The sequence below is a fragment of the Balaenoptera acutorostrata genome, chromosome X (genome assembly GCF_949987535.1).
Source record: "Balaenoptera acutorostrata chromosome X, mBalAcu1.1, whole genome shotgun sequence".
In the NCBI taxonomy this organism is placed as follows: Eukaryota; Metazoa; Chordata; class Mammalia; order Artiodactyla; family Balaenopteridae; genus Balaenoptera; species Balaenoptera acutorostrata.
The window spans coordinates 84,835,132-84,862,555 of NC_080085.1; the positions used below are offsets into that span (position 1 = coordinate 84,835,132).

General features: G+C 36.7%; 1 protein-coding gene across 4 annotated transcripts in view; it reads left to right on the forward strand.

Moving 5' to 3' along the window:
- Positions 1-27,424, forward strand: part of DIAPH2 (diaphanous related formin 2) — an 868,194-nt gene that overhangs the window by 80,277 nt on the left and 760,493 nt on the right. For 3 of the 4 annotated variants that reach the window (XM_057538261.1, XM_057538259.1, XM_057538262.1), the window contains one exon: positions 3,626-3,646. The exons of the other annotated variant lie outside the window; for it this stretch is intronic. In XM_057538261.1, the coding sequence (XP_057394244.1) occupies positions 3,626-3,646 (21 nt within the window). The remainder of the gene's footprint in view (positions 1-3,625; positions 3,647-27,424) is intronic. 4 annotated transcript variants of the gene reach the window in all.

Here is a 27,424-nt window from a genome sequence, read left to right on the forward strand (position 1 = left end):
TAGTAAATCTATATAGCTAAATCTGAGTGCAAAGTACAGATAATAATACATGAATAATTATATGGTGTTTTTAATGATAAGATTTTGTTAGTGTTTCTGGCTCATTTGTTGTTGTTTTTGTTTGTGTAAGTGGGACTGAATATAATCAAGATTGTATGACGCTCTTACTCCTTAACCTTTTGATATCGACTCTATCTCTATGTAGAGCTTGTTTTCACTTATCCTATTGTTTCTTCTTCAACTGACCAGAGAGATGCACACTTTTAATTTATAGACTCATTTTTAAGACTGAAATGCTAAACTTTGGGTAAACATTGGATGAGCTCTCTAGAATTGCTTTATTTGAAACATGGAAATTGAATGTTTCTCAAAAGACATGAAAATACTATATTTAAGGTGTTAGGCTCAAAATCAGTGCTATAACTATTTAGTATGTGATCCTTATTTGCTTCCTTTAGCACACATAGGAGCACCTGATGTGTGTACAGAACTTTCATTAGAGCTCTAAGGTTATACATTTTATTTGCAAATATTTTTCATGGACCAAATATTATGATGCAAGAAAGCCTCTTGATAAGCATGCTTTAAAGCTTTCTCACTTTGGGGAGACATTCATTAGTGCTGTGTTTTCTGTGGCGAAAACAAAGGAAATTGCATATGTGATTTCCTTTTGAAGGTGATAGGGATGCCATTCAGTGACAAACCGTCCTCTTATCTTTTGACCTCTTCGTGATCATGACAATAAAATTTGCATAAATTATAACCTAACCTATGCCCATTTACCTATGTGTAACCAAGGTTTCCATCCTGCTGTCTTTTATTAGGCTTTAGATATGCTTTGCTTGTCATACTTTTTTATGCTTACTTTTTCATTATATTGATACACTGATTAAAAATGTTTCCACATTTAAAGTAGATATGATTGTAACCACTTCTTTATGGAAATGCTTTACAAGTAGCCAAAACTTTCATCTTGAAGTAAAAGCCAAGTTAAGGACTAGAGTCCGTGGTGGAAAAATGTCTTATAGTCATATGTAAAACGTGTGAAAATTATAGTTAAATTTAAACATAAATTGTACATTTCCACCTTTAACACCTGCATTAGTCATTTTGTATGGAATTGAAAAACAAATAAAATATGAGCTCAATAAGAGACGTCGGTCATTCTCCTGGGTTTGTGGGTAAGGACAGTAAAGCAACATGAAACTAATACACAGCTTTGGGCTCAAAACCTGTTTCTAAAGCAAAGGAGAGTCTTTTATTATGTAATTGACTATGCCAAAATTAGCCTGGAATAAGAGAATATAAAGGAAATTGAAAGATAGTGATGAAAACTATTGCTTAGTTTTTTTTTCCTTTTCAAGTTCCTTAGTAGAGAATGTTAAGTTGTGTGAATGCGAAGGAAAAAGTAGCTTGAGTAACTCTGTCAGTGATGAATGGACTTTAAGGGAGCGGAAAAGAGCCTCTTCTCTGCTGGAGCTGTACTCATTTGCTCACTGTAGCAAGTGCGGTTATGGACCTGATCTAGGGTAGTTAGTATGTGTAGATAATTTGGCCACAGGTAATCTGGAAGAGGCTTTGTTTTCAAAACACCAACATATGTTTTCAGAAATGGAAAACCAAGCTTTTTTAATATTGCAACATTGTCATATCAATTCATAATCCTGAGAGGCATAAGACATCAGTGATTTAGAGGGAATGTTGCATGTTATTTTTTAACAGCCTATATAGACATTTATGAGGAAAAATTAGTCACTGAAATCCTAACATTAGTTTGTCAGATGTCAATGTCCTTATGAGAATATTAAGAAACTAGTGTATTTCTAACTTAAATCGCAATCTTTGAAGTTGAGATTTAAAAATATGTAAAATTATATTTCATGAAGATACCTTGAAAGGTATCATTGATTTAAAAAACTCTTAATAGGAAATAATTCAAAATAGTGATACCAAATATATCTCTAAATTTTTTTAGATTGACCCATATAATAAACATTTGAGAGCTGTAGTATATCTATTTGTATGTGTGTATACATATATTAATGGTTTTGCCTTTGCCATTATCAGATATTTTCTTTCTCAGGTCTTTTCGAGGCATCACCTAGATATGGTGAAACAATTGAACCCAAACATGGCCAGACCAGTTTCTTTCAGCTTTCCTTGTCTCATCTAATCTCTTTGTTGTATGTGCTTTAGCTAAATGCAATCATTTTGCAATGGAATGAAGCATTAAATGGGCCGTATTCTGGTGGTTTCACCGAATATAGACCTGCCTTAATTGTTAAGAGGCTTGCATTTATTTTTTTAGTTTCATGTCTGTGCTAAATAAACAAGGGACAAGTAAGATCTCTGTCTTTTTGGTGGGAGGAAATAATTTAGGTCAATAGCATATCTTTCAATTCAGAAGGCGGTTAATGGCACCACAGAAGCTTTTATTCAACTAAATAATCACTGCCTGTAAATAGTCTGTTGAATGAATGTTTAAGAAAGCTACTTCTCTATTTGGAGATCCATGGATTCCTCTGAAATAATTTACTGGGAAACTGTCATTATCTTTTTGTATCTTGCAGTATCCTGTTAAACTTAGAATTCTTATTGGGATTTCAATTATATTTGATTTTTATTTTTAAAGTACTAGCTGAAAAACAGAGCACATAGTGATAATAACTGCTATCAGATTAATGGTTTTCGATTGTGGATTAGGTCTTTTTTGAACATTGCTTGATATTCAAGTGTAGGAAACTGATAACAATGATTTAGATTGGATTTTAGTATAAAATTATGTTTTAGGACTATGATTTTACTTCTTGCTTTCTTAAACACAAATTCTCAGAAATTCTCTTTTCTCTTAACCATTAGAAAAGCTCAGTCGAGGCTGTAATTTTTGAACTGTTTCCTCCTTATGAATAACTATGTTTAAATACAAACTACTTCTTTGTCTTCGCATTATATACAAAACTGTGCTCTTATAATAGAAATTCTAGGATGACCTAGAAAACTAGAATCATAAGCAATCTATCTGCTTTGTAATTTTCAAGTATAATATAAAACAATATTTTAAACCTTAAATTCATAACAATATAAAATATTCCAGTTTTCAACCTAAAGTTTATTTATTAACAATGCATGACTTTAAATGCAACATTTATATTCTAAAATACATAATTTCAACCTTAATAGTATACCTGTTAAAATAAGGAAAGAGAAAAAAAAGCAACATTTGGAAAAAATTCGATTTTCTTGTGATAATTTTTTTGAGGGGTTGTGGGCTGATAAAATATCTGATGCCTGATTACACTTAATCTTGCATTACTTGATGTTTACACTGCACTAGCTGAGAAGCCCATTACAGAAAATTAAAAAAAAAAAAATCCTCAAGTTGTAATAATCTTTTATGTGGGAATCTTTATTCTGCAGACTTTACACATTTTTGAAATGTGGTAGAAATCAATACTGATATATTTGTGTTAGCCTCTAGATCTAAAGTATTAAAAGTATACATAGGGGGTAGCTATTTACTAATTTACTAAACACTTAACTTCTGTGAAAAGCTTCTGATTACTAATACTGTTGCTGTTTGTTTTTTTTTACACCATAACCACTCTCCGTTGACCACTGCATGCAGATAGTTGGAAGTAAAGTTATGGTGAGTACAAAAGATGTGTTTTACCCTTAGAAGTGAATTTGTGCTTTTGGGGATTGAGTGATTTTTGCTTATAGTATTTTATATGTTGGGTTCTTCTTTTGGTGTATATTTTACCGAAGCAGTGAGGTGAATATTAAGATCAGGTGAATAGAATTTAGCTATGGTAAGTATTTTTCCTGTGGCTTTGGGAAATGCTTTAGAAGTAGAATATGCTTGTATATTTTGTCTTAGAAAGCTTTACTTCTTTTTAAAATTTTTTTCTTTTTTTTTTTTTGTAATTGTGCCCGTGTCAGTCTTTATGATTCTGATAAAACTGTGTGTTTTACCTCAGTTTTTCAGGATGGCAGGCAGAGACTCCTAAAAGGTTGGTTTATGCTAACAGGAATTCTTATTGACGTATCTGACTTTGACTTTAGTATCCCTAAGCACATAGTGTAATGAAAGCAACCTTTGATGTTCAGTCAGGAGACCCGCGTGCTTGTCTTTGTTGGGTGCTACTCATCAGCTCTGTGACTTTGGGCAAGTCATGTAGTTTCTCTGAGGTTCAGTTATTAAGTGGATAAATTGAAGTGATTGGCTTGCATTATCTTTTAAGGTTCTTTCTGTTGCTGTCTTCTAAAGGTTCTTTTACTCCAGACACTGCATTTCAGTGCCACAATACATGATACACTATTATATCAGTACACCAAAAGTGGCCTGTATTGTAATTAAGAGCTATTTGTAATTACCCTGCCTTCATGATTAAGCAGTCTGCATTTCGAAAACAGTCCAGGAAACATTATCTTTAGCATCATCATGTACCGTGGTATCTAGAAAAGTAAATATATTTACATTTGTTTTGCTTTTAAAAATTGAAGTCCTCTTTTTTTTTTCTTTTTGAATTCACGTAACATTTAGGGGAAAACAAAGCCATCCATCTTTTGGGATGATTTCAAAAATCAACAAATATTTCTTCAGTGCTTATTATGTGCCAAGAACTGTGCTAGGCACACTGATGACTGGCAAATAAGAATGAGATAAGACCTTATAGTTTCAATAATATATGCTGAAATAATCAAACCTTAAATTGTGCCTGCTGATTGTAAGTGTAATAGGAATACATGAGCAGGAGAGAGAAGTAGGGTTAGAGTAATTAGAGAAAACTCCATGCAAATTTCTAGACTTTCAGGATCTGGTGGCTGGGATTTGACTGGGGAGGAGAGATGATGGAGAAGCTCGCAGATTGTGGAAGTAATATTGAATGCAAAGGCTTGGAGAAAGAACCAAACTGTGTTTGGGAGGGGGTGGAGGGAGAAGAGGGAAATGAGAGATGAGGTTGACTTTGTTGGAACAAAGAACAAAAATGTAAATTGGAAAGATTCAAAAATCAAGTTGGAAGAGGATCTTGAAGTCCAGGTAGAAGATTAGAAATTAGTTGGAGCAAGCAAGTGACATGAGGGAAGCAGGGTTTAAGAAAAATAAATTTGATAGTAGTAGGTAGGCTGTATCAGGCTAGTGGTTCCCAAAGTTGAAAGTATCAAAATGCAAATTTTGTCCTTCATGGGGTCTGGGATAGGGCCAAGAACTGTGCCTTTTTATCAAGCACCACAGGAGATTCTGATAAGGTAGGCTCAAGAGCTGACTTTGAGAAATACTGGATTAGGATAGAGAGAGATTTGTTTGGGGTGCTACCTAGGAGACATGTGTGAGTCAGTGAGGACCTGCATTAAACTGGAGGCTTAGGTGTATAAGGGTGGGGTTAAATAACAGAGTTTGGGGCAATGAAGGAATCTGGAGCTCATTTTAATGTGGGCCAGAGCCAGCCTATATTTCTGGTCTTGGTACCATAAGCAATCCAATGGCCTATGCCAGAAGCTACTGAAAGATTACTGATTTCTCCACATCCAGTTACCAAGTTCTTTCTCCTAAATAACTCTCAGCTCTCTCCCCTAATCTCAGACCCATCATTTAACACACCTGTGACTGCCCCAGCCTCCTCACTCTCCTAGTCTTGGCTCTCACACCCCACCCACGCATGCTCTACATGGTTACAAGAGATGCGGCTGCTATCCCATCAAAACTTTCAAATGGCTCACCATTCCTTTTGTGATCTTATCCCCACTTCCTTTTCTAATTTCACCTCCAGCTGCATTCTTACATGCGCCTGTCCTCTGTCTGTACAGGAACACTTGGCAATTCCTTAACATCCTATTCTTTAATCCCCCTAAATCAAGCACATTCTGTTTCTTGGAGCCAGAATGCCCTTTTCTTCTTGAGTGTGCCCAGCAAGCTCCTAAATATCCATCAAAATTAAGCGTCATGTCAGTCTTTGAAGGAGAAGCCGTCTTAGATTAACACCTTCCTTTCCATAGCACCGTGTATATAGCTCAATTATAATATTTAGCACATTTTATTATGATAAATTATATGTTTTTCCTCCCCAATGAACATAGCTGGTGCCCTCAAAATACTAGGTCTAATGGGGAAGATAGACAGGAAAACAGAATAAAGATAGGGCCTGAAGATGTAATATAGGAAAGGTTGCCAAGTGGCTGCTTATGGTTTAGTGAACAGTTTCATCTTGTCTCAGAGTGTTTTGAAAGACACTGTAATGAGAAAGATGTTATGATTGATCTACAGTAGAAATGATTTCATACCCATTGTTTTATCTGTGAGCTGCTTCTTACGTTGGAGTTTGCAAATCCTGCAATAAAGGGAGGATACTCTAGGGATCGACCAGCTTCTAGAAGAAGTGATGAGGGAATTAATTCTAGAGTTTAGGTGGGAAGGGTGCCTTCAGGAGGAAGGTTTTTTGTTGTTTGTTGAGACTAGAGAGAGGAGTGAAGAAAAATATTTAAAATCACCAGGTGAAAGTCAGGTACAAAAGGACTTATTTTTCGTGGTCTCACTAATCTACAAAAGATGGGAAGTGTTTGTTGATAAAATGGACAGATAAGAATTTCATAAGAAATGTTCAACAGAGAAGAAATCCTAGAATAACCACTTTAAGTATTCTGGTTGCCTAAAGACTACATATGTTGGTCAAAAAATGAGTGATGTGGAAGTCAGACTGAAACTGGAAAGATGGAATATGTAATGAACCAGGTCTTCACGACCCTGTCTTCCTTTTATCGCTCCAGTGTTGATTAGAAGCAGAATTGGAGGCATTTGAGGTCCTCCTGATCTCAGACTACCATTAGCCTTAGTTTTCACTATTCTCTTTTAGAAATTTACTTTACAAATCAGGCTGTTATCTGAACATAACTGCCCACTCAGCCTCAAGCAGTCTTGCTTCTGACTTGGCTCATTAGATCTTTTTATTTTGTTTTTTGTTTCGAATATTTTCCTTCCTGTGTCAACATTGTCCCCATCCTCAGCTCTTCCATGAAGTCTATCCCGATGACCTTCCCCCCCATTTCCCCACCTCCTGATTTCCTCCTAGTAATTTATCTGAACTTCTATAGCACTTTATTTTTAACTCTCTTTTGGAATCACTTTCTACTCTATTTTATAGTTTCTATTACATTATATGTTCTTTAAGGGCCTCTTTTATAATACTCCTATATTACTTTAGTTTATAATAATGTATGTCCTTGAATAATACTTTCTGATACCGTGCAGGTCTGTCTTTTTATGTCCACAATATAGACCCTATGAAGGGATACAAATTTTAGTAGAGGTCATGGATTCAGAGGCAAATAGACCTGAGCTCAGATTCCAACTCTGCTACATACTAACTGTGTGACCTTAAGTAACTTATTTAATGTCTCTGAACCTCAGTCTCCCTATTAACACAATGAGGATAATAATACTCAATTCAGGACGGTTTTGAAGTTTATTGTTTGTTTATATTTAATATATTTAACATATTAAGAACCTTGCAAATAGCAGGTCTAAATTACATTTTTTGGTTAAATGTATTAAATTTTATGAAATGCTTGGTATGACAGACATAAAATGTGAAGATAACATGGTAAAACAAGATGAGACTTTGAGCTGCCTCTTTTTTTTTTTTGCTAAGTATTCAAGATGTGTGCTATTTAATAGAGTGATTTATTCTGGGTCAAGAATGGTGGGAAAGATTTGGCTGGATGGAAGAAAGAGAATGTTTTGCCTGTTTATTGGAAGCTATGTGTTATGTGGTATAGATTATTGCTGGGCTTTGAAAAAAATTAAAAATTTATATGTGGTCTCAAGATAATATTGACAAGGTTATTTTAAAGATTTAATAAGATAGTTGAAGATTTGTTATAGATGCTATCTAAGAAAGGGTAGAATATCTTCTTATCAATATCTTAAAATAGCAAAAGAGAACTTAGAGTAGGATAGAGATAGAAAGAACTGAGTGACTTTTTCAATGGCTTCTAGTTATAGGTAAGTGTTGTAAACTTTTTGAAAGAAAATAAATTGTTTTTATTATTTAGTAACACATTGCATGAAACAGATTTGGGAATCAGCTAAAATGACTAATTTGATTTCACTGCAAACCAGGAATAATGTATCCACAGGAGGAAAAAGAACCATTCTTCTGTGGGAAAAAAGGGTAAAAATTGACATGATTACATATGATAATTGGAAAATAGAATTATAATGACCAGACCTAACAATGTTAAATATAAAGTAACTTAATGACAGAAATAGTTGAGTGCCTAGGGCAAGCAGTAGGGTGTCTTTTGGGATAGTGTTTATTTTGGCATCATAAAGACCTGAATTTAAATCCTGATTCAGCACTCATTCTTTCTCTAGGTATGGTTAATCTCTCTAGCCACAGACTCTTTTCTTTTTTGGATAAAAAGTTACTGCCCACCTATTATGTGCCAGACACTATTCTAGGTGCTTGGGTGATGAACCATTACAGATAAATTCCTCATGGAGCTTATATTTCTACTTGGGCAGGCAGACAATAAGACACATATCAAATATAACAGCAGGTAGTGGTAAGAGCTATGAAGGAAAAAAAGCAAGATGAGAAAGCCGGGTGTGATCAGGGATGTGCTATTTTAGATAGGTGAGCTCTCTGAGCAAATGACTTTTGAACAGAGACATGAGTGAAACTGGGGAGAGCCAATGCAAATATCTAGGGAAGAGCTTTACAGGCAGAGAGAGCATCAAGTGCCCTGGCTTTGAGGCAGGAGTGTGCCTTGAGTACTTGAAGAATTGCAAAGAGGCCACTGTGGATGGAGTGGAATGAACCAAGGGGAAGTACGGGGGTGTTTTTGTTAAGGTGACTAAAAACATAGGTTAAGTATATCAGGGGGTTGTAAATGTAGAAAGGTAGGTTAAGGTCATTTTAGGAGGGATATGCCAAGGAGATGGTACTTTAATAGCCAGTGAGGAATCCTGGAAGGTTTTGAGCAATGGAATGACAAAATCTGAGTTGCATTTGGGGAAGATTAATGGAGCAGTGGAAATTGGAGAGGTTAGAAACTGGGGCAGGGAGATCAAGCTGGGGGTTGTTGCTGTACTTGAAGTAATAAGACCCTGAAATGGAGAGTGGTTATTAGTAAGAACTAAATGGAGGTGATAGATGCGAGAGAGAGATTGCAGAAGTAGAATATATCAGCCTCAGCAAATGATGAAAAAGGGCAGAGGAGACGTGTGAATCAATAATGAGTGAATTTGCAAGCATGGGTGACTGAAGTGATGGTGACTTGAGCCTTCATGGAGAAGTCAGGAGCAAGACTACATTTGGAGTAAAACAGGATGAGTTCAGTTTAGACATGTTAATCAAGGAGAAATTAGTAAAATCATAGAAACAAGAATAAAGTTATCGCCACGCAAGACCATTTCTTTGGCACTCGTAGCATAGAGTAGAATTTTATAATTAGGTTTTCTGTTTCAAACACCTACTTTAACTATTTTAAATATATTCTCTGCACATGCTGCTGAACATATGTTGTTTATCATTCTAATAACACTTACCTGTTTATAAACCACAGCCTCATTACCTGTACTAGGCAATGAAGGTCATGTGTGTTTCTTGTTGACTCAGTGGACCCAGATAGAAAAGAGCTAATCATTTTGGTGGCCTGTAGTATTGCTTACTAGATAAGCCATTTTATGTAATTAGGATGTCACATTTGTACGTTTTGCAGTGTTTCTAAATAATCTGAGTCAAAAGGGCAGCCCCATCATAGGTGAAGGGTAGGTACACATGTATGTTTCTTTGCCCTAATTGGGGCATGGCAATTTGGGGCACGATTGAGTGAATATTATAGGACCTTTTTCTCAAAATAGAGCCAAATGAATTTGTTTCCCTAGGCTGGTGAAGAACTTCATGCTGAAAGAAAGTTCCTGTTAACGGTAAACTTATAGCCAGGCTCAAAGTAATAAATTCAAAATGCTATTGATGTGTTTCTCACTACAAGCTACCTACTAATTATAATAGCCATAAAATACCACTAAGCGTGGCAGTATGTATTTGTGGGCTGTTAAGCTGCTATTGCATTATTAAATTGAAGTTTTATTAGTTTACTGATTGAATAGTATCATCATGATTACTTCATGTAATGTTACACTTGTGTCAGACCAATTATTTGAATATATCCTGTGAAAAAAAGATCAAATCTTACTGTGCTGTTTCTTTTTTTAAAAAATAATTGTATGGTCCAGAAGGGGGAGACAAAACATTGATTATTGGAGTTTGAAGTAGCTGCTTCCTGATAAAACATGGCTTTTTTGTACGCCAATTTGATTGTTTTTTTATTCCTCTTTCTCTTGTTATAAGTTTAGAAATTGTAGGATAGTTGCTACTGTAAAATATTTAGTTTTATGGTGGTGACAATTTTGTTAAAAATCTAAATTCAATCAGAATAAAAATAATCAGTGCAATTATTTTTAACTAGTATATATAAAGTAGAAAAGCTCATTTGGTAATCAGGTGAAAATAAGACCTAAGACTGTTTAATGAGGGTATATTTTATAAGTGATCTTTTAAAAATAGCACAAGCAATATTAAAATTCCACCTTTGGTCTTTTCTAATTTCACATTCATTATGTGCAATGAGTAGCTTCCTTCCCATTTCCTTATGTGTGGATACTGCAAGCTGGCTTGTGTATTATACTTGTTTTGGATAGGAATATCTGCATATGTTTTGAAAGGTTTTGTTATTTAAACCTCCATTCATTTTTAGAACAGTTTCTTATCAGTCCCTTCCCTTCCAGTGCATTGTCATAAATTACATTATTTCATCATGCCAGATTAAATTCATTGTTTAAGGAATGCTAAGATAATGTCGATTATAAAATATTAGCAAGTCATCTTACCTTGGGCATTTGGAAACATCGAAAAGACAGTATGAATATTGACTTTCGTTTAGACATATATTTTGTAAATTGATGCATTAATATTTATGAGTATGGAGTAGTTATGTTTTATAGTATATCCTGATATTAGAAACAAAAAGATATCCTTTTCATGTAGGATTCTGCACTGCAAGTTTATTTTCTGTGTATTTTGCTTGTGATCATGTTAAAAATTTCGATTGAGCTTCTTTCTCTGTGTATATCATCAGGTAAAAAGAATACATTTAAAATCTGATGCTTGGTATAAGACATTTAACACTTGTGTAGTTATTATTTCATATCGCATTGATTTTTTTTTTAATTTTTCAATTATGGCAACCATTTTGATCAGCCATAGAGCATGAGATAATTACATGAGAAGTGTTTTTTAATGTTTGTTTTGGTTGTTAAACAGTATGGTCTCTATAGCACATATCCTTTAAAAGCTCTGTGTAAAATTTACTGTTACCATTATAAAACAAGTGGCATGACACAGGGATATTTCTTACGAGACAATGCTTTCTTGATCCAGGTAGTGTTGTCAGCAGGGGAAAAATTAGACACTCTAAGATGATGATCAATATTAAAGAGTTACCTTAACTTACTGTATATCAAATTTTGGCCTTTTTCTCACATGTTTGATTTTATTTCCCATTTCAGTTAATCAGATTTCTTTTTTTCTTTTTTTTTTTTCAAATTTATTTATTTATGTATGTATGTATGTATGTACGGCTACATTGGGTCTTTGTTGCTGTGCGCGGGCTTTTCTCTAGTTGCGGCGAGCGGGGGCTGCTCTTCATTGTGGTGCGCGGGCTTCTCATTGCGGTGGCTTCTCTTGTTGCGAAGCACGGGCTCTAGAGCACAGGCTCAGCAGCCGTGGCGCACGGGCCCAGCCGCTCCGCGGCATGTGGGATCCTCCCGGATCAGGGCTCGAACCCGTGTCTCCTGCACTGGCAGGCGGGCTCTCAACCACTGCACCACCAGGGAAGCCCAATCAGATTTCTTGTTCTTGCTTATCTGTTGGGAAAAGACTGTTTGGTTGAATCATAATTAGCTCCTTTGAGTGGGGTAAGGGCAGAATAAGATCATCTTAAAAATGCCACCTTAGACTTATAAAGTGCTTTAGAGTTTTTAAAGCCCTTTCACACATTTTCTCATTTGAGCTACATACTATATGTATTTCTGTAGGTCTGTGCATCATATTTTCAGGAAGACATTGCCTCCATCCCCAGATTCCTGGGGTCTGGCCATTTTCCATGGAGTTTTTTTGAGTGGTATATACTGTCCAGGGTATTTTGTCGGTGGTCAACAGATATTCGTAACGTGAATTAGTATCCAGTTTATATGCTTGTATGAAATGCTTTTTGAGCCTAATGCTTTGTGGGCCTGCATCGCTAAATAATGGTCACGTGACTAGTAACATTTAAGGTAATTTTTTTTTTACTGTGGTCACCATAATTCAGATACTGGATTACTGCATTCATTGCATGTGCTATTTTAGTTGCGACCACAATCGCCTATCAAAACAATATCGAAAACCAAAATGAATTTTAAAAGCGTCAATCAAAGGTACAAAAAACTTTCCAAGTTCATTTTTTATGCTGATCTGTTTGTAAATTTTTACTAACCTGTCATGGTTCCTTTCTTCAATGAATTTGTGATCTAAGGAGAACATAATTGCTCATGCAGTGTAATTCTTGTGCTTTGAGTGTAGTAACTACTTTGTATACTTTAGGTGAATCATTTATTTTCATTGATGATGATGCTTTTTTGGCAGAGTGGTTTGCATCCAGAGAGCTGTTTTACAAAGTGTGATTGGCACCTGTATACTAGGTAGATGGAGTGTGTGTGTGCGTATGTGTCTGTGTATCTGTATATCCATCTATCTGTCTATCCTCTCAGAGTTAAATGAGGTTACATAGGTTCTCTCTATGTTCAAAAGCTGAGAAGTTGTAAGAACTGGGACTTTTCCTCAGAATTATTTCAGATTTTCTTATGGTGTGGAATGTTTTTGCGTAGAGTGAGGTAAGTATATGTTATGGGCTGAATTGTGTCTCCCAAAAGTCCTGTGTTGAAGCCCTAACCCCCAGTACCTGAGAATGTGACTATTTGGAGATAGGGCCTTTAAAGTGTTTATTAAATTAAAATGAGGCTGTTAGGGTATACCCCAATCCAATCTAACTGGTGTCCTTATAAGAGGAAATTTGGACAAAGAAACACCAGAGGTATGCACAGGGGAAACACCATGTGAGGACACAGAGAGAAGGTGGCCGTATGTCAGCCAAGGAGAGAGGCCTCAGAGGAAACCAACCCTGCTGACACCCTGATCTTGGAATTCTAGCCAACAGACTGTGAGGAAATAAATTTTGGTTGTTTAAGCCACCTGCTCTGTAGTTTTGCTTTTCTCATCTTCTTCTTCTTCTTCTTTTTTTTTTTTTTTGTTATGACAGCCCTAGCAAACTAATACAGTATATAATATTCATTCTGTTTTATTCAACACGTAATAATAGCTAACCTTTAGAGGGCACTGAGTGCCAGGAACTACGCTAAGTAAGTTCCATGTAAAAACCAATTTAATCCTCATAACAATTATCACCCCCATTGTATAGATGAGGAAAGTGAAGCTTAGGAAAGCAAGCACATTATCTGGGGTTGCACAGCAAGTAGGTAGGAGAATCAGGACTTGAATCCAGTCAGACTGAGTCCAGAGCTTGGCCTCTTAACCAAAACCTGAGTAAGAATTTTGTGGATTCCAGGCAGTTATGGATAATGGTCATCACCATGGGTGCTTACTTTCTCTAACATTATTATTATTTTAAAAATTTATTTTATTGAAGTATAGTTGATTTACAATGTTGTGTTAATTTCTGCTGCACAGCAAAGCGAGTCAGTTATACATATATATTCCTTTTCATATTCTTTTCTATTATGGTTTATCACAGGATACTGAATATAGTTCTCTGTGCTATACAGTAGGACTTTGTTGTTTATCCATTCTATATATAATAGTTTGTATCTGCTAATCCCAAACTCCCAGTCTATCCCTCCCTCATCCCTCTCCCCCTTGGCAACCACAAGTCTGTTCTCTATGTCTGTGAGTCTGTTTCTGTTTCATAAATATGTTCATTTGTGTCATATTTTAGATTCCACATATAAGTGATATCATATATTTGTCTTTGTCTGACTTACTTCACTTAGTATGATAATCTCTAGGTCCATCCATGTTGCTGCAAATGGCATTATTTCATTTTTTTTATGGTTGAGTAGTATTCCATTGTGTATGTATACCACATCTTCTTGATCCCTTCATCTGTTGATGGACATTTAGGTTGCTTCCATGTCTTGGTTATTATAAATAGTGCTGCTATGAACATAGGGGCACATGTATATTTTTTTTTAAATTAATTAATTAATTAATTAATTTATTTTTGGCTGTGTTGGGTCTTCGTTTCTGTGCGAGGGCTTTCTCTAGTTGCGGCAAGCGGGGGCCACTCCTCATCGCGGTGCGCGGGCCTCTCACTACCGCGGCCTCTCTTGTTGCGGAGCACAGGCTCCAGACGCGCAGGCTCAGTAGTTGTGGCTCATGGGCCCAGTTGCTCCGCAGCATGTGGGATCTTCCCAGGCCAGGGCTCGAACCCATGTCCCCTGCATTGGCAGGCAGATTCTCAACCACTGCACCACCAGGGAAGCCCACATGTATCTTTTTGATTTATAGTTTAAGACAAACACTTTTTTTAAAAATACTCAACAAATATTTTTATTGAGATATAATTGACATATAACATTCTATTAGTTTCAGGTATACAACATAATGATTCGATTTATGTATATATTGTAAAATGATCACCACAGTAAGTCTAGTTAACATCCATCACCCCACATAGTTACAAATTTTTCATCTACTCTAAACAACTTTCAAATATACAATACAGTGTTATTAACTATAGTCACCATGCTGTATATTACATCCCCAGGACTTATTTATTTTTTAACTGGAAGTTTGTCCCTTTTGACCCCCTTCACCCACCCCTCCCTGCCCCGGCCTGCTTCTGGCAACCACTGTGTTCTCTGTATCTCTGAGTTTGGCTTTTTGTTTTTGTTTTTTAAATCCCACGTATAAGTGAGATATTTCAGTATTTGTCTTTCTCTGTCTGTCTTATCTCACTTAGCATAATGCCCTCAAAGTCCATCCATGTTGTCACAAATAGCAGGATTTCCTTCTTTTATATGGCTGAATAATATTTTACACTATGCATATATACCACATTTTCTTTATCCATTCATCCATTGATGAACACTTAGGTTGCTTCCATTGTCTCAGCTATTGCAAATAATGCTGCAGTGAACATCAAGGTGCATAGACCTTTTACTGTTAGTTTTTTGTTTGTTTGTTTGTTTCCTTCAGATAAATATCCAGAAGTGGAATTGCTGGATCATATAGTAGTTCTATTTTTAATTTTTTGAAGTAGGACAAACACTCTTAATCACCATTTAGGTCAAGAAAAGAACTAGTTTGTTGTATTTTTTAGATGCCCCATATAAATGCTATAATATAGTACTTGTTTCTCTCTGTCTGACTTATATCACCTAGCATAATGTGCTCCAAGTCTGTCCATGTTGTCGCAAATGGCAAAATTTCATTCTTTTTTGTGGCTGAGTAGTATTCTATTGTGTGTATATCTATATCTATATCTATCTATCTCACATCTTCTTTATCCATTCTTCTGTTGATGTGCATTTAGGTTGTTTCCACCTCTTGGCTATTGTAAATAGTGGTGCTATGAACATTGGGGTGAATGTATCTTTTCGAGTTATAGTTTTGTCTGGATATATGCCCAGGAGTGGGATTGCTGGGTCATGTGGTAGTTCTATTTTTAGTTTTTTAAGGAACCTCCATACTGTTCTCCATAGTGGCTGTACCAATTTACATTCCCACCAACAGTGTAGGAGGTTTCCCTTTTCTCCACACCCTCTCCAGTATTTTTTATTTCTAACATTATTATTTAGTCCTTCACGGATTGCTAATAGGGGATTATCTTCCACCAGCTGGAGAATGCTTCTCATCACACCAACAACACAGAGAGAGCCCTGCCTATCACAGAGAATTAAGTGCCTCTATGCAAATGTTGCTCTATGGGCCAAAAATGACTGAGTAGACATGGTCTTTGTGCTTTCATAGCAGATATTAAAAAACAGGTAACATTACCTCAGATGAACAGAATGTACTGAGCAACATAAATGTGAGGAAAGAGATACTGCTGCTTTGTAAACCAAACATAAATATTAGAAATAATCCCATTATTAGGTATTGCCTTTAATTTCTTAAAGCCCTTTTCCCTGTGTCTAAATTAGATTAGACATTGTGCTTCTTCAAGTTTTATATCATCAGTGTTCACCTTTCTTATGCATTATTGCCTTTTGTAATTAATTTCAATTAAACATTAGTTTTGTTTAATTAAGATTGTGTAATTAAAACGCTTATGAGCTCCCAAAGGGCAAGGGCTGTGTCTTAATACCCCTTAGACATTTTAAAATACACTAGGCTATAACAGCAATAAAATAATTAAACATCCTTTTGTTCAATCTCTGCATATTCACAATGCCTCTGACACTGAACTGTATAAAAACTGAAATCAGAAAGGTGCTTTCATAATGCTTTTCAAGAACAGAAGTCCTCTTCCATTGGAAATGCAGTCCAGCATCTTAAAATCTTATTTTTTTCAAGAATAAACTAAATTTCTCCTATTGCAGTTCAGGCCCCTTTCCTCTTGATACATTTCCTACTTCCACTGAGGACAGTTGTTCATCGTCACCCACACAACCTCTCTTAGGACCTTGTAGATTTAAGTGGCCCCTCAGTTTCCTCTTCTCCCACTTGCTTTAACTTTTCCATATCGTGCTGCCTTCTTTTTAATTGCTTTTGGACTGTACAGTTTAGGGCTTCAAAACTGTAAGTGTCACTTGATAATACACCCAGTTTAAATGCTCTCATTCTCATTTTACTCAGTGTGTGTAGTTTCTTAGTTTTAGTGGTGACACTATTGATAGCGATTGTGATTTTTATGTACAGATGTGACTAAAATTAAAGGCCAAAAACCGTTCCCCACCCCACCCCCCCCGCCAGCCATTCTTTTCTCATTATGTAGGAAACTCCAAAAATAGCTCCTCATCACATGAACTAGAAACATCCTGGATGTTTCACCTGGAGTCTTTCTCGAATTGTTTGCTCACAGCTTGGTGTACAAAGTAAATCATACCCATCCGTAAGCCACCACACAAAATGGATGCTTAGAGCGTAAATTATAGCATAGTAGGAATTACTGCATTTGGACTCAGAAGACCTGAAGTTTGGTTCATGGCTCTGTCTCTTAACGGCTAAGTGATTTGGGGTGAAGCACTCAACCTTTTCTGAGCCCAGGTCTCTTTATCTGTAGCTCTCCTGCCATCCTAATAGAATTATGAAGTACTTGGTAAACTGCAAAACACACTGCACATAGAAATCATTATTATGGTAATCATGAAAGAAATGATTCTCACGGTAGTTCCTAATACACATTTTTTGGAAGAAAGCGCTAAAGCACAACTACCGCTTACAGTGACACATGCACGCAGGCATTCATTCCTTCATTCCTCAGGGTCAGTTTTGAAACCAGTTGTAGTTATAATTGTTGTAAAAACTCAGGTCTTCTAAGAAGGCTCCCTGGACCACAGACTACATTTAAAAGTCACCCTTTTAATGAAAAGGCACAAGCAACCATGAGAATTATCCCCAGTCTTCCATCTAAATATTAAAATGTCTGCATTTGAAACTGCACGGCCATGGTCTCATTTTCTCATTTCATTTGAACTCTTTTCCTCAGCTGAATATTGTATATACTCTACAAATTAGGGATTCAGCAACTTCTAAACTAAAGTCACATGAACTCAAAGGTGGGAAAGCTTCTGGAGTAGTATTTTGATATTGTAGTAGTACTTAAGAATTTGGGCTTTTTTTTTTTTTTAAAGTAATGCCAAATGTTTACATACAAAAGGCCATGTTTCCTTTAAATATGTTTTAAACCAAATATATGACTGAAAGCAAATGCTTTTCAAGTTTGTTATTCTCATTCTAAGAGTAATACAATATGTTTCAGAAAATTGGATAATGGAGTTAAGGAGAGGGAATTAAAAAAAAAAAACAAAAAAAACCCCATACCCTCATAACCCTAACATAAACCACTGTTAGTAATTTGGTACTGATAGCCAGTCATTTCTCTGCTGTGTAGTTTTATTTTTAACATGATTTCTATCACTCTTTGTAGCTATACTTCTTCAGAAATGCATCTCTATTTTATGATGAGGTAAATTGATACAGATGATTTTTGGTAAATTGTACCTTCTGATAGCAAAGTCGTATTTTAACCAATCCTGGCACTCTCACTTCATTTAATTACATTTTGATTACTGTAAACACAGTATCTAGAGGCATTTGATGCCTTGTATAGTTATGGCATGATTTTATATTTAGTAATGTTTGAGTATGTGGACAGTAATAGGCCATTTTTACGTGTTTTCCTGGGTAGCTTAAAAAAACCTAATGAAAAATGTCCATGATCTATCTATTCCATTATTGGATGAACATAGTATACAGTTTGCCATCAAGATATGAAACAACACTAAATCTCAATTTTCTCAGGTAACTATTTATATTTTTCTTATTTATGAGATATGAATAATTTGGAGAAGAATCTAGAGGTGTTGAATGGATATTAAGTAGCAGAAAAGTGTATCAGTGAGTCTCATGAAATTGTGTAAACCTCTATATTCATTACTTTTGGGGGGCGCGGTTGAATTACTGTTGCAAATGAAGCAAGACCATTTGGAAAGATTACTTGTATTAAACAGATGACTAGGCTGAAGTAGCTGCTAAAATGATTTCATGCTTTTGTTTTTAATGTAGTCCAGTTATACAATGTCACATCAGATTGTGTGTGAGTATACAAGTGCATAATTTTAATTTTATTTCTGAGTTATCATATTTTAAGAAATTGATTAAAATCACCCAAAATATTTGATAGGCTTTTTCTATATAACAAATTAACCATTGCCACTGAGTTAAAGCAAGATTGAAAGTTTGGCAGTCAGTACCTTTATTAAAGGAACAGATCAATTATCTTATAGTTACCTATTTTGTCCCTTGTAGCAAGGAATTCACTACCACATTTTATTATTTGCTTTAATTTCTTATTTGAAAAGTTTCAAATCTGCAGAATCATTAAAGAATATTACAATGAATATTCACACCCGTCACCATGATTCTCTAATTTTTTCACATTGTCATATTTGCTACATTCTCTTTTTCTTTTTCTATTTCTCCTTTTTATTCTTTTCTGAGTCTTAGTTGCTGATATATAACTCTACCCCTAAATACTTCAGCGTGTATCTCTCTTTTTTTTTTAACATCTTTATTGGAGTATAATTGCTTTACATTGTTGTGTTAGTTTCTTCTGTATAACAAAGCCAATCAGCTATACGTATACATATATCCCCATATACCCTCCTTCTTGTGTCTCCCTCCCACCCTCCCTATCCCACCCCTCTAGGTGGTCACAAAACACCGAGCTGATCTCCCTGTGCTATGCGGCTGCTTCCCACTAGCTATCTATTTTACATTTGGTAGTGTATGTATGTCCATGCCACTCTCACTTCTTCCCAGCTTACCCTTACCATCCCCATGTCCTCAAGTCCATTCTCTATGACTGCGTCTTTATTCCTGTCCTGCCCCTAGGTTCTTCAGAAACATTTTTTTTTTTAGATTCCATATGTATGTATTAGCATATGGTATTTGTTTTTCTCTTTCTGACTTACTTCACTCTGTATGACAGACTCTAGGTCCATCCACCTCACTACAAATAACTCAATTTTGTTTCTTTTTATGGCTGAGAAATATTCCATGGTATATATGTGCCACATCTTTATCCATTCATCTGTCGATGGACACTTAGGTTGCTTCCATGTCCTGGCTATTGTAAATAGAGCTTCAGTGAACATTGTGGTACGTGACTCTTTTTGAATTATGGTTTTCTCAGGGTATATGCCCAGTAGTGGGATTGCTGGGTCGTATGGTAGCTCTACTTTTAGATTTTTAAGGAACCTCCATACTGTTCTCCATAGTGGCTGTATCAATTTACATTCCCACCAACAGTGCAAGAAGGTTCCCTTTCCTCCACACCCTCTCCAGCATTTGTTGTTTGTAGATTTTCTGATGATGCCCATTCTAACTGGTGTGAGGTGATACCTCATTGTAGTTTTGATTTGCATTTCTCTAATAATTAGTGATGTTGAGCAGCTTTTCATGTGCTTCTTGGCCATCTGTATGTCTTCTTTGGAGAAATGTCTATTTAGGTCTTCTGCCCATTTTTGGATTGGATTGTTTGTTTTTTTAATATTGAGCTGCATGAGCTGCTTATATATTTTGGAGATTAAGCCTTTGTCCGTTGCCTCATTTGCAAATATTATCTCCCATTCTGAGGGTTGTCTTTTCATCTTGTTTATGGTTTCCTTTGCTGTGCAAAAGGTTTTAAGTTTCATTAGGTCCCATTTGTTTATTTTTGTTTTTATTTCCATTTCTCTAGGAGGTGGGTCAAAAGGATCTTGCTGTGATTTATGTCATAGAGTGTTCTGCTATGTTTTCCTCTAAGAGTTTTATAGTGTCCAGTCTTACATTTAGGTCTTTAATCCATTTTGAGTTTATTTTTGTGTATGGTGTTAGGGAGTGTTCTAATTTCATTCTTTTACATGTAGCTGTCCAGTTTTCCCAGCACCACTTATTGAACAGGCTGTCTTTTCTCCATTGTGTATTCTTGCCTCCTCTATCAAAGATACGGTGACCATATGTGTGTGGGTTTGTCTCTGGGCTTTCTATCCTGTTCTATTGACCTATATTTCTGTTTTTGTGCCAGTACCATACTGTCTTGATTACTGTAGCTTTGTAGTGTACTGTGAAGTCAGGGAGCCTGATTCCTTCAGCTCCGTTTTTCTTTCTGAAGATTCCTTAGGCTATTCGGGGTCTTTTGTGTATCCATACAAATTGTGAAATTTTTGGTTCTACTTCTGTGAAAAATGCCATTGGTAGTTTGATAGGGATTGCATTGAATCTGTAGATTGCTTTGGGTAGTAGAGTCATTTTCACAATGTTGATTTTTCCAGTCCAAGAACATGGTATATCTCTCCATCTGTTTGTATCATCTTTAATTTCTTTCATCAGTGTCTTATATTTTTCTGCATACAGGTGTTTTGTCTCCTGAGGTAGGTTTATTCCTAGGTATTTTAATTTTGTTGCAGTGGTAAATGGGAGTGTTTCCTTAATTTCTCTTTCAGATTTTTCATCATTCGTATACAGGAATGCAAGAGATTTCTGTGTATTAGTTTTGTATCCTGCTACTTTACCAAATTCACTGATTAGCTCCAGTAGTTTTCTGGTAGCATCTGTAGGATTCTCTATGTATAATATCATGTCTTCTGCAGACAGTGACAGTTTTACTTCTTCTTTTCCGATTTGGGTTCCTTTTATTTATTTTTCATCTCTGATTGCTGTGGCTAAAACTTCCAAAACAATGTTGATTAATAGTGGTGAGAGTGGGCAACCTTGTCTTGTTCCTGATCTTAGTAGAAATGGTTTCAGTATTTCACCATTGAGAATGATGTTGGTTGTGGGTTTGTCATATATGGCCTTTATTATATTGAGGTAAGTTCCCTCTATGCCTACTTTCTGGAGAGTTTTTATCATAAATGGGTTTTGAATTTTGTCAAAAGCTTTTTCTCCATCTATTGAGATGATCATATGGTTTTTATCCTTCAGTTTTTTAATATGGTGTATCACATTGTTTGATTTGCGTATACTGAAGAATCCTTGCATTCCTGGGATAAACCCCACTTGATCATGGTGTGTGATCCTTTTATTGTGCTGCTGGATTCTGTTTGCTAGTATTTTGTTGAGGATTATTGCATCTATGTTCATCATTGATATTGGCCTATAGTTTTCTTTCTTTGTGACATCTTTGTCTGGTTTTGGTGTCAGGGTGATGGTGGCCTCGTAGAATGAGTTTGGGAGTGTTCCTCCCTCTGCTATATTTTGGAAGAGTTTGAGAAGAATGGTGTTAGCTCTTCTCTAAATGTTTGATAGAATTCACCTGTGAAGCCATCTGGTCCTGGGCTTTTGTTTGTTGGAAGATTTTTAATCGCAATGTCAGTGTCAGAGCTTGTGATTGGCCTGTTTATATTTTCTATTTCTTCCTGGTTCAGTCTCAGAAGGTTGTGCTTTTCTAAGAATTTGTCCATTTCTTCCAGGTTGTCCAATTTATTGACATATGGCTGCTTGTAGTAATTTCTCATGATCCTTTGTATTTCTGCAGTGTCAGTTGTTACTTCTCCTTATTCATTTCTAATTCTGTTGATTTGAGTCTTCTCCCTTTTTTTCTTGATGTGTCTGGCTAATGGTTTATCAATTTTGTTTACCTTCTCAAAGAACCAGCTTTTAGTTTTACTGATGTTTGCTATTGGTTCCTTCATTTCTTTTTCATGTATTTCTGATCCTATCTTTATGATTTCTTTCCTTCTGCTAACTTTAGGGTTTTTTTTGTTTTTCTTTCTCTAATTGCTTTAGGTGTAAGGTTAGGTTGTTTATTTGAGATTTTTCTTGTTTCTTGAGGTAGGATTGTATTGCTGTAAACTTCCCTCTTAGAATTGCTTTTGCTGCATCCCATAAGTTTTGGGCCATCGTGTTTTCATTGTCATTTGTTTCTAGGTATTTTTTGATTTCTTCTTTGATTTCTTCAGTGATCTCTTGGTTATTTAGTCGTATATTGTTTAGCCTCCAAGTGTTTGTATTTTTTACAGTTTTTTTCCTGTAATTGATATCTAGTCTCATAGAGTTGTGGTCAGAAAAGATACTTGATACGATTTCAATTTTCTTAAATTTACCAAGGCTTGATTTGTGACCCAAGATATTATCTATCCTGGAGAATGTTCCATGAGCACTTGAGAAAGTGTATTCTGTTGTTTTTGGGTGGACTGTCCTATAAATATCAATTAAGTCCATCTTGTTTAATGTGTCATTTAAAGCTTGTGATTCCTTATTTATTTTCATTTTGGTTGATCTGTCCATTGGTGTAAGTGCGATGTTAAAGTCCCCTACTATTACTGTGTTACTATCGAGTTCCCCTTTTATGGCTGTTAGCAGTTGCCTTATGTATTGAGATGCTTCTATTTTGGGTGCATAAATTCCAATTCTTATATCTTATTTTTGCATTGATCCCTTGATTATTTTGTAGTGTGCTTCTGCTTCTTTGTCTCTTGTAATAGTCTTTAAAGTCTATTTTGTCTGATATGAGAATTGCTATTCCAGCTTTCTTTTGATTTCCATTTGCATGGAATATCTTTTTTGATCCCCTCACTTTCAGTCTGTATGTGTCCCTATGTCTGAAGTGGGTCTCTTGTAGACAGCATATGTACAGGTCTTGTTTTTGTATCCATTCAGCCAGTCTATGTCTTTTGGTTGGAGCATTTAATCCATTTACATTTAAGGTAGTTATCGATATGTATGTTCCTATTACCATTTTCTTAATTATTTTGGGTTTGTTATTGTAGGTCGTTTCCTTCTCTTGTGTTTCCTGCCTAGAGAAGTTCATGTTAGCACTTGTTGTAAAGCTGGTTTGGTGGTGCTGAATTCTCTTAGCTTTTGGTTGTCTGTAAAGCTTGTAATTTCCCCGTCGAATTTGAATGAGATCCTTGCTGGGTAGAGTAATCTTGGTTGTACGTTTTTCCCTTTTATCACTTTAAATATCTCCTGCCAGTTCCTTCTGGCTTGCAGAGTTCCTGGTGAAAGATCAGCTGTTAACCTTAGGGGGATTCCCTTGTGTGCTATTTGTTGCTTTTCCCTTGCTGCTTTTAATATTTTTTCTTTGTACTTAATTTTTGATAGTTTGATTAATATGTGTCTTGGCGTGTTTCTCCTTGGATTTATCGTGTATGGGACTCTGCACTTCCTGGACTTGACTGACTATTCCCTTTCCCATATTAGGCAAGTTTTCAACTATGATCTCTTCAAATAGTTTCTCAGTCCCTTTCTTTTTCTCTTCTTCTTCTGGGACCCCTATAATTCAAATGTTGGTGCGTTTAATGTCATCCCAGAGTTCTCTGAGCCTGTCATCAATTCTTTTCATTCTTTTTTTAAAATTCTGCTCTGTGGTAGTTATTTCCCCTATTTTATCTTCCAGCTCACTTATCTGTTCTTCTTCCTCAGTTATTCTGCTGTTGATTCCTTCTAGAAAATTTTTAAATTCATTTATTGTGTTGGTCATCATTGTTTGTTTGCTCTTTAGTTCTTCTAGGTCCTTGTTAAACGTTTCTTTTATTTTCTCCATTCTATTTCCAGGATTTTGGATCATCTTTACTATCATTACTCTGAATTGTTTTTCAGGTCGACTGCCTATTTCCTCTTCATTTGTTTGGTGTGGTGGGTTTTTACCTTGCTCCATCATTTGCTGCGTATTTCTCTGTCTTTCATTTTGCTTAACTTACTGTGTTTGGGGTCTCCTTTTTGCAGGCTGCAGGTTCGTAGTTCCCATTGTTTTTGCTGTCTGCCCACAGTGGGTATGGTTGGTTCAGTGGGTTGTGTAGGCTTCCTGGTGGAGGGGACTGGTGCCTGTGTTTTGGTGGGTGAGGCTGGATCTTGTCTTTCTGGTGGGCACGACCATGTCCAGTGGTGTGTTTTGGTATTTCTTTGAACTTATTATGATTTTAGGCAGCCTATCTGCTAATGGGTGGGGTTGTGTTCCTGTCTTGCTAGTTGTTTGGCATGGGGTGTCCAGCTTTGGAGCTTGCTAGTCGTTTAGTGGAGCTGGGTCTTAGCATTCAGATGGAGGTCTCTGGGAGATCTCTCACTGATTGATATCACCTGGGGCTGGGAGGTGTCTGGTGTTCCAGTGTCCTGAACTCAGCTCTACCACCTCTGAGGCTCAGGCCTAACACTGGTCGGAGCACCAAGACCCTGTCTGTCACATGGCTTAGAAAAAAAGGGAGAAATAAAAGAAAGAAAGGCAAAAATAAAATAAAATAAAATAACTAAAATAAAAAATTAAAAAAAATATTATTAAAATAAAAAGTAAAAAAAGTAATAAAAAGAAAAAGAAGAGCGTAACGAAACCAATAAACAAATCCACCAATGGTAAGAAGTGCTAAAAACTAACCTAAGATAAATATATAAGTCAGAAACTAGTCAGTCACATACAGCAAACCCCAAGTCTACAGTTGCTCCTAAAGTACACCATGTCAATTTTGGGATGATTTGTTGTCTATTCATGTATTCCACAGATGCAGGGTACATCAGGTTGATTGTGGAGATTTAATCTGCTGCTCCTGAGGCTGCACACAGAAATTTCCCTTTCTCTTCTTTGTTCCCACAGCTCCTGGGGTTCAGCTTTGGATTTGGTCCTGCCTCTGCATGTAGGTTGCCCTCTGGCATCTGTTCTTCACCCAGACAGGAGGGGGTTAAAGGAGCGGCTGATTAGGGGGTTCTGGCTCACTCAGGCCAGGGGGAGGGAGGGGTGTGGCATGTTGGGCAAGCCTGTGGCGGCAGAGCCCAGTGTGATGTTGCAACAGCCTGGGGTGCACCGTGTGTTCTCCTGGGGAAGTTGTCCCTGGATCACAGGACCCTGGCAGTGGAGGGCTGCACAGGCTTCCGGGAGGGGAGGTGTGGATAGTGACCTGTGCTTGCACACAGCATTCTTGGTCACTGCAGCAGCAGCGTTAGTTTTTCATGCCCATCTCTCGTGTCCGTGCTGATAGCTGTGGCTCACACCCGTCTTTTGAGCTTGTTTAGGCGGTGCTCTGAATCTCCTCTCCTTGCGTACCCCAAAACAATGGTCTCTTGCCCCTTAAGCAGGTCCAGACTTTTTCCCGGACTCCCTCCCAGCTAGCCGTGGCACACTAGCTCCCTTCAGGCTGTGTTCACGCAGCCAACCCCAGTCCTCTCCCTGGGATCCGACCGAAGCCCGAGCCTCAGCTCCCAGTCCCCGCCCGCCCCGGCGGGTGAGCAGACAAGCCTCTCAGGCTGGTGAGTGCTGGTCGGCACCGATCCTCTGTGTGGGAGTCTCTCTGCTTTGCCTTCCGTACCCCTGTTGCTGGCTCTCCTCTGTGGCTCTGAAGCTTCCCCCCCACCACCCGCAGTCTCCCCCCACGAAGGGTCTTCCTAGTGTGTGGAAACCTTTCCTCCTTCACAGCTCCCTCCCACTGGTGCAGGTCCCGTCCCTATTCTTTTGTCTCTGTTTTTTCTTTTTTCTTTTGCCTTACCCAGGTACGTGGGGAGTTTCTTGCCTTTTGGGAGGTCTGAGGTCTTCTGCCAGCATTCAGTAGGTGTTCTGTAGGAGTTGTTCCACATGTAGACGTATTTCTGATGTATTTGTGGGGAGGAAGGTGATCTCCACGTCTTACTCCTCCACCATCTTGAAGGTCCTCTTCTGCGTGTATTTCTTAAGATCAAGGACTTTCTCCTGTATAAGCACAGTATAATTTTAAAATGCAGAGAATTTATCACTGATACAATACTGTTATCTAATATACAGCCCATATTCAAGTTTCCCCAACTATCCCTTTGGCAATGTCTTTTATAACTTCTTTTCTCTAGAATCCAATCAGAGATCACATGTTACATTTATTTGTCATATCTTTCTAGTCTTCTTTAATCTAGAACAGTTCCTAGACTTTAAAATTTTTTTCCATTTCCTTAGTGTTTTGATGAGGGCAAACCAGTTGTTTTACATTATGTTTCTCAATTTGCATTTGTCCAACTGTTTCCTTATAATTAGATTCAGGGTAAACGTTTTTTTCAAGGATGCTACGTGGGTGATGTTTGTCCTCAGTGTATCACTTCCTAGGGCACGTGGATATCAATTTGCCCCATTATTGGTGATGTTAAGGGTTGTAGTTTGGTCCAGAAGGTATCTTCCATATTTTTCTTTGCAATTAACAAATGATATGTGGGGTTATACTTTGAGATCACTTAAATAACCTGTTCCCCAGGATCATTTCACATAGTTTTAACATCGGCTGATGATTCTTGTCTGAATCAAATTATAACTGGGGATTTTACAAAACGGTGATTTCTAATTTTATCATTCCTTCTACATTTATCATCTAGCATTCTTCTATTTTTAAAAAAATTTTTATTGGAGTATAGTTGATTTACAATGTTGTGTTAGTTTCAGGGGTACAGCAAAGTGAATCAGTTATACATATACATATATCCACTCTTCTTTTTTTTTTAGCTTCTTTCCCCATATAGGCCATTACAGAGTATTGAGTAGAGTTCCCTGTGCTATACAGCAGGTTCTTATTAGTTATCTGTTTTATATATAGTAGTGTGTATATGTCTGTCCCAACCTCCCAACTTATCCCTCCCTCCCCCACTATCCCCTGGTGACCATAAGTTTGTTTTCTACATTCGTGATTCTACTTCTGTTTTGTAAATAAGTTCAT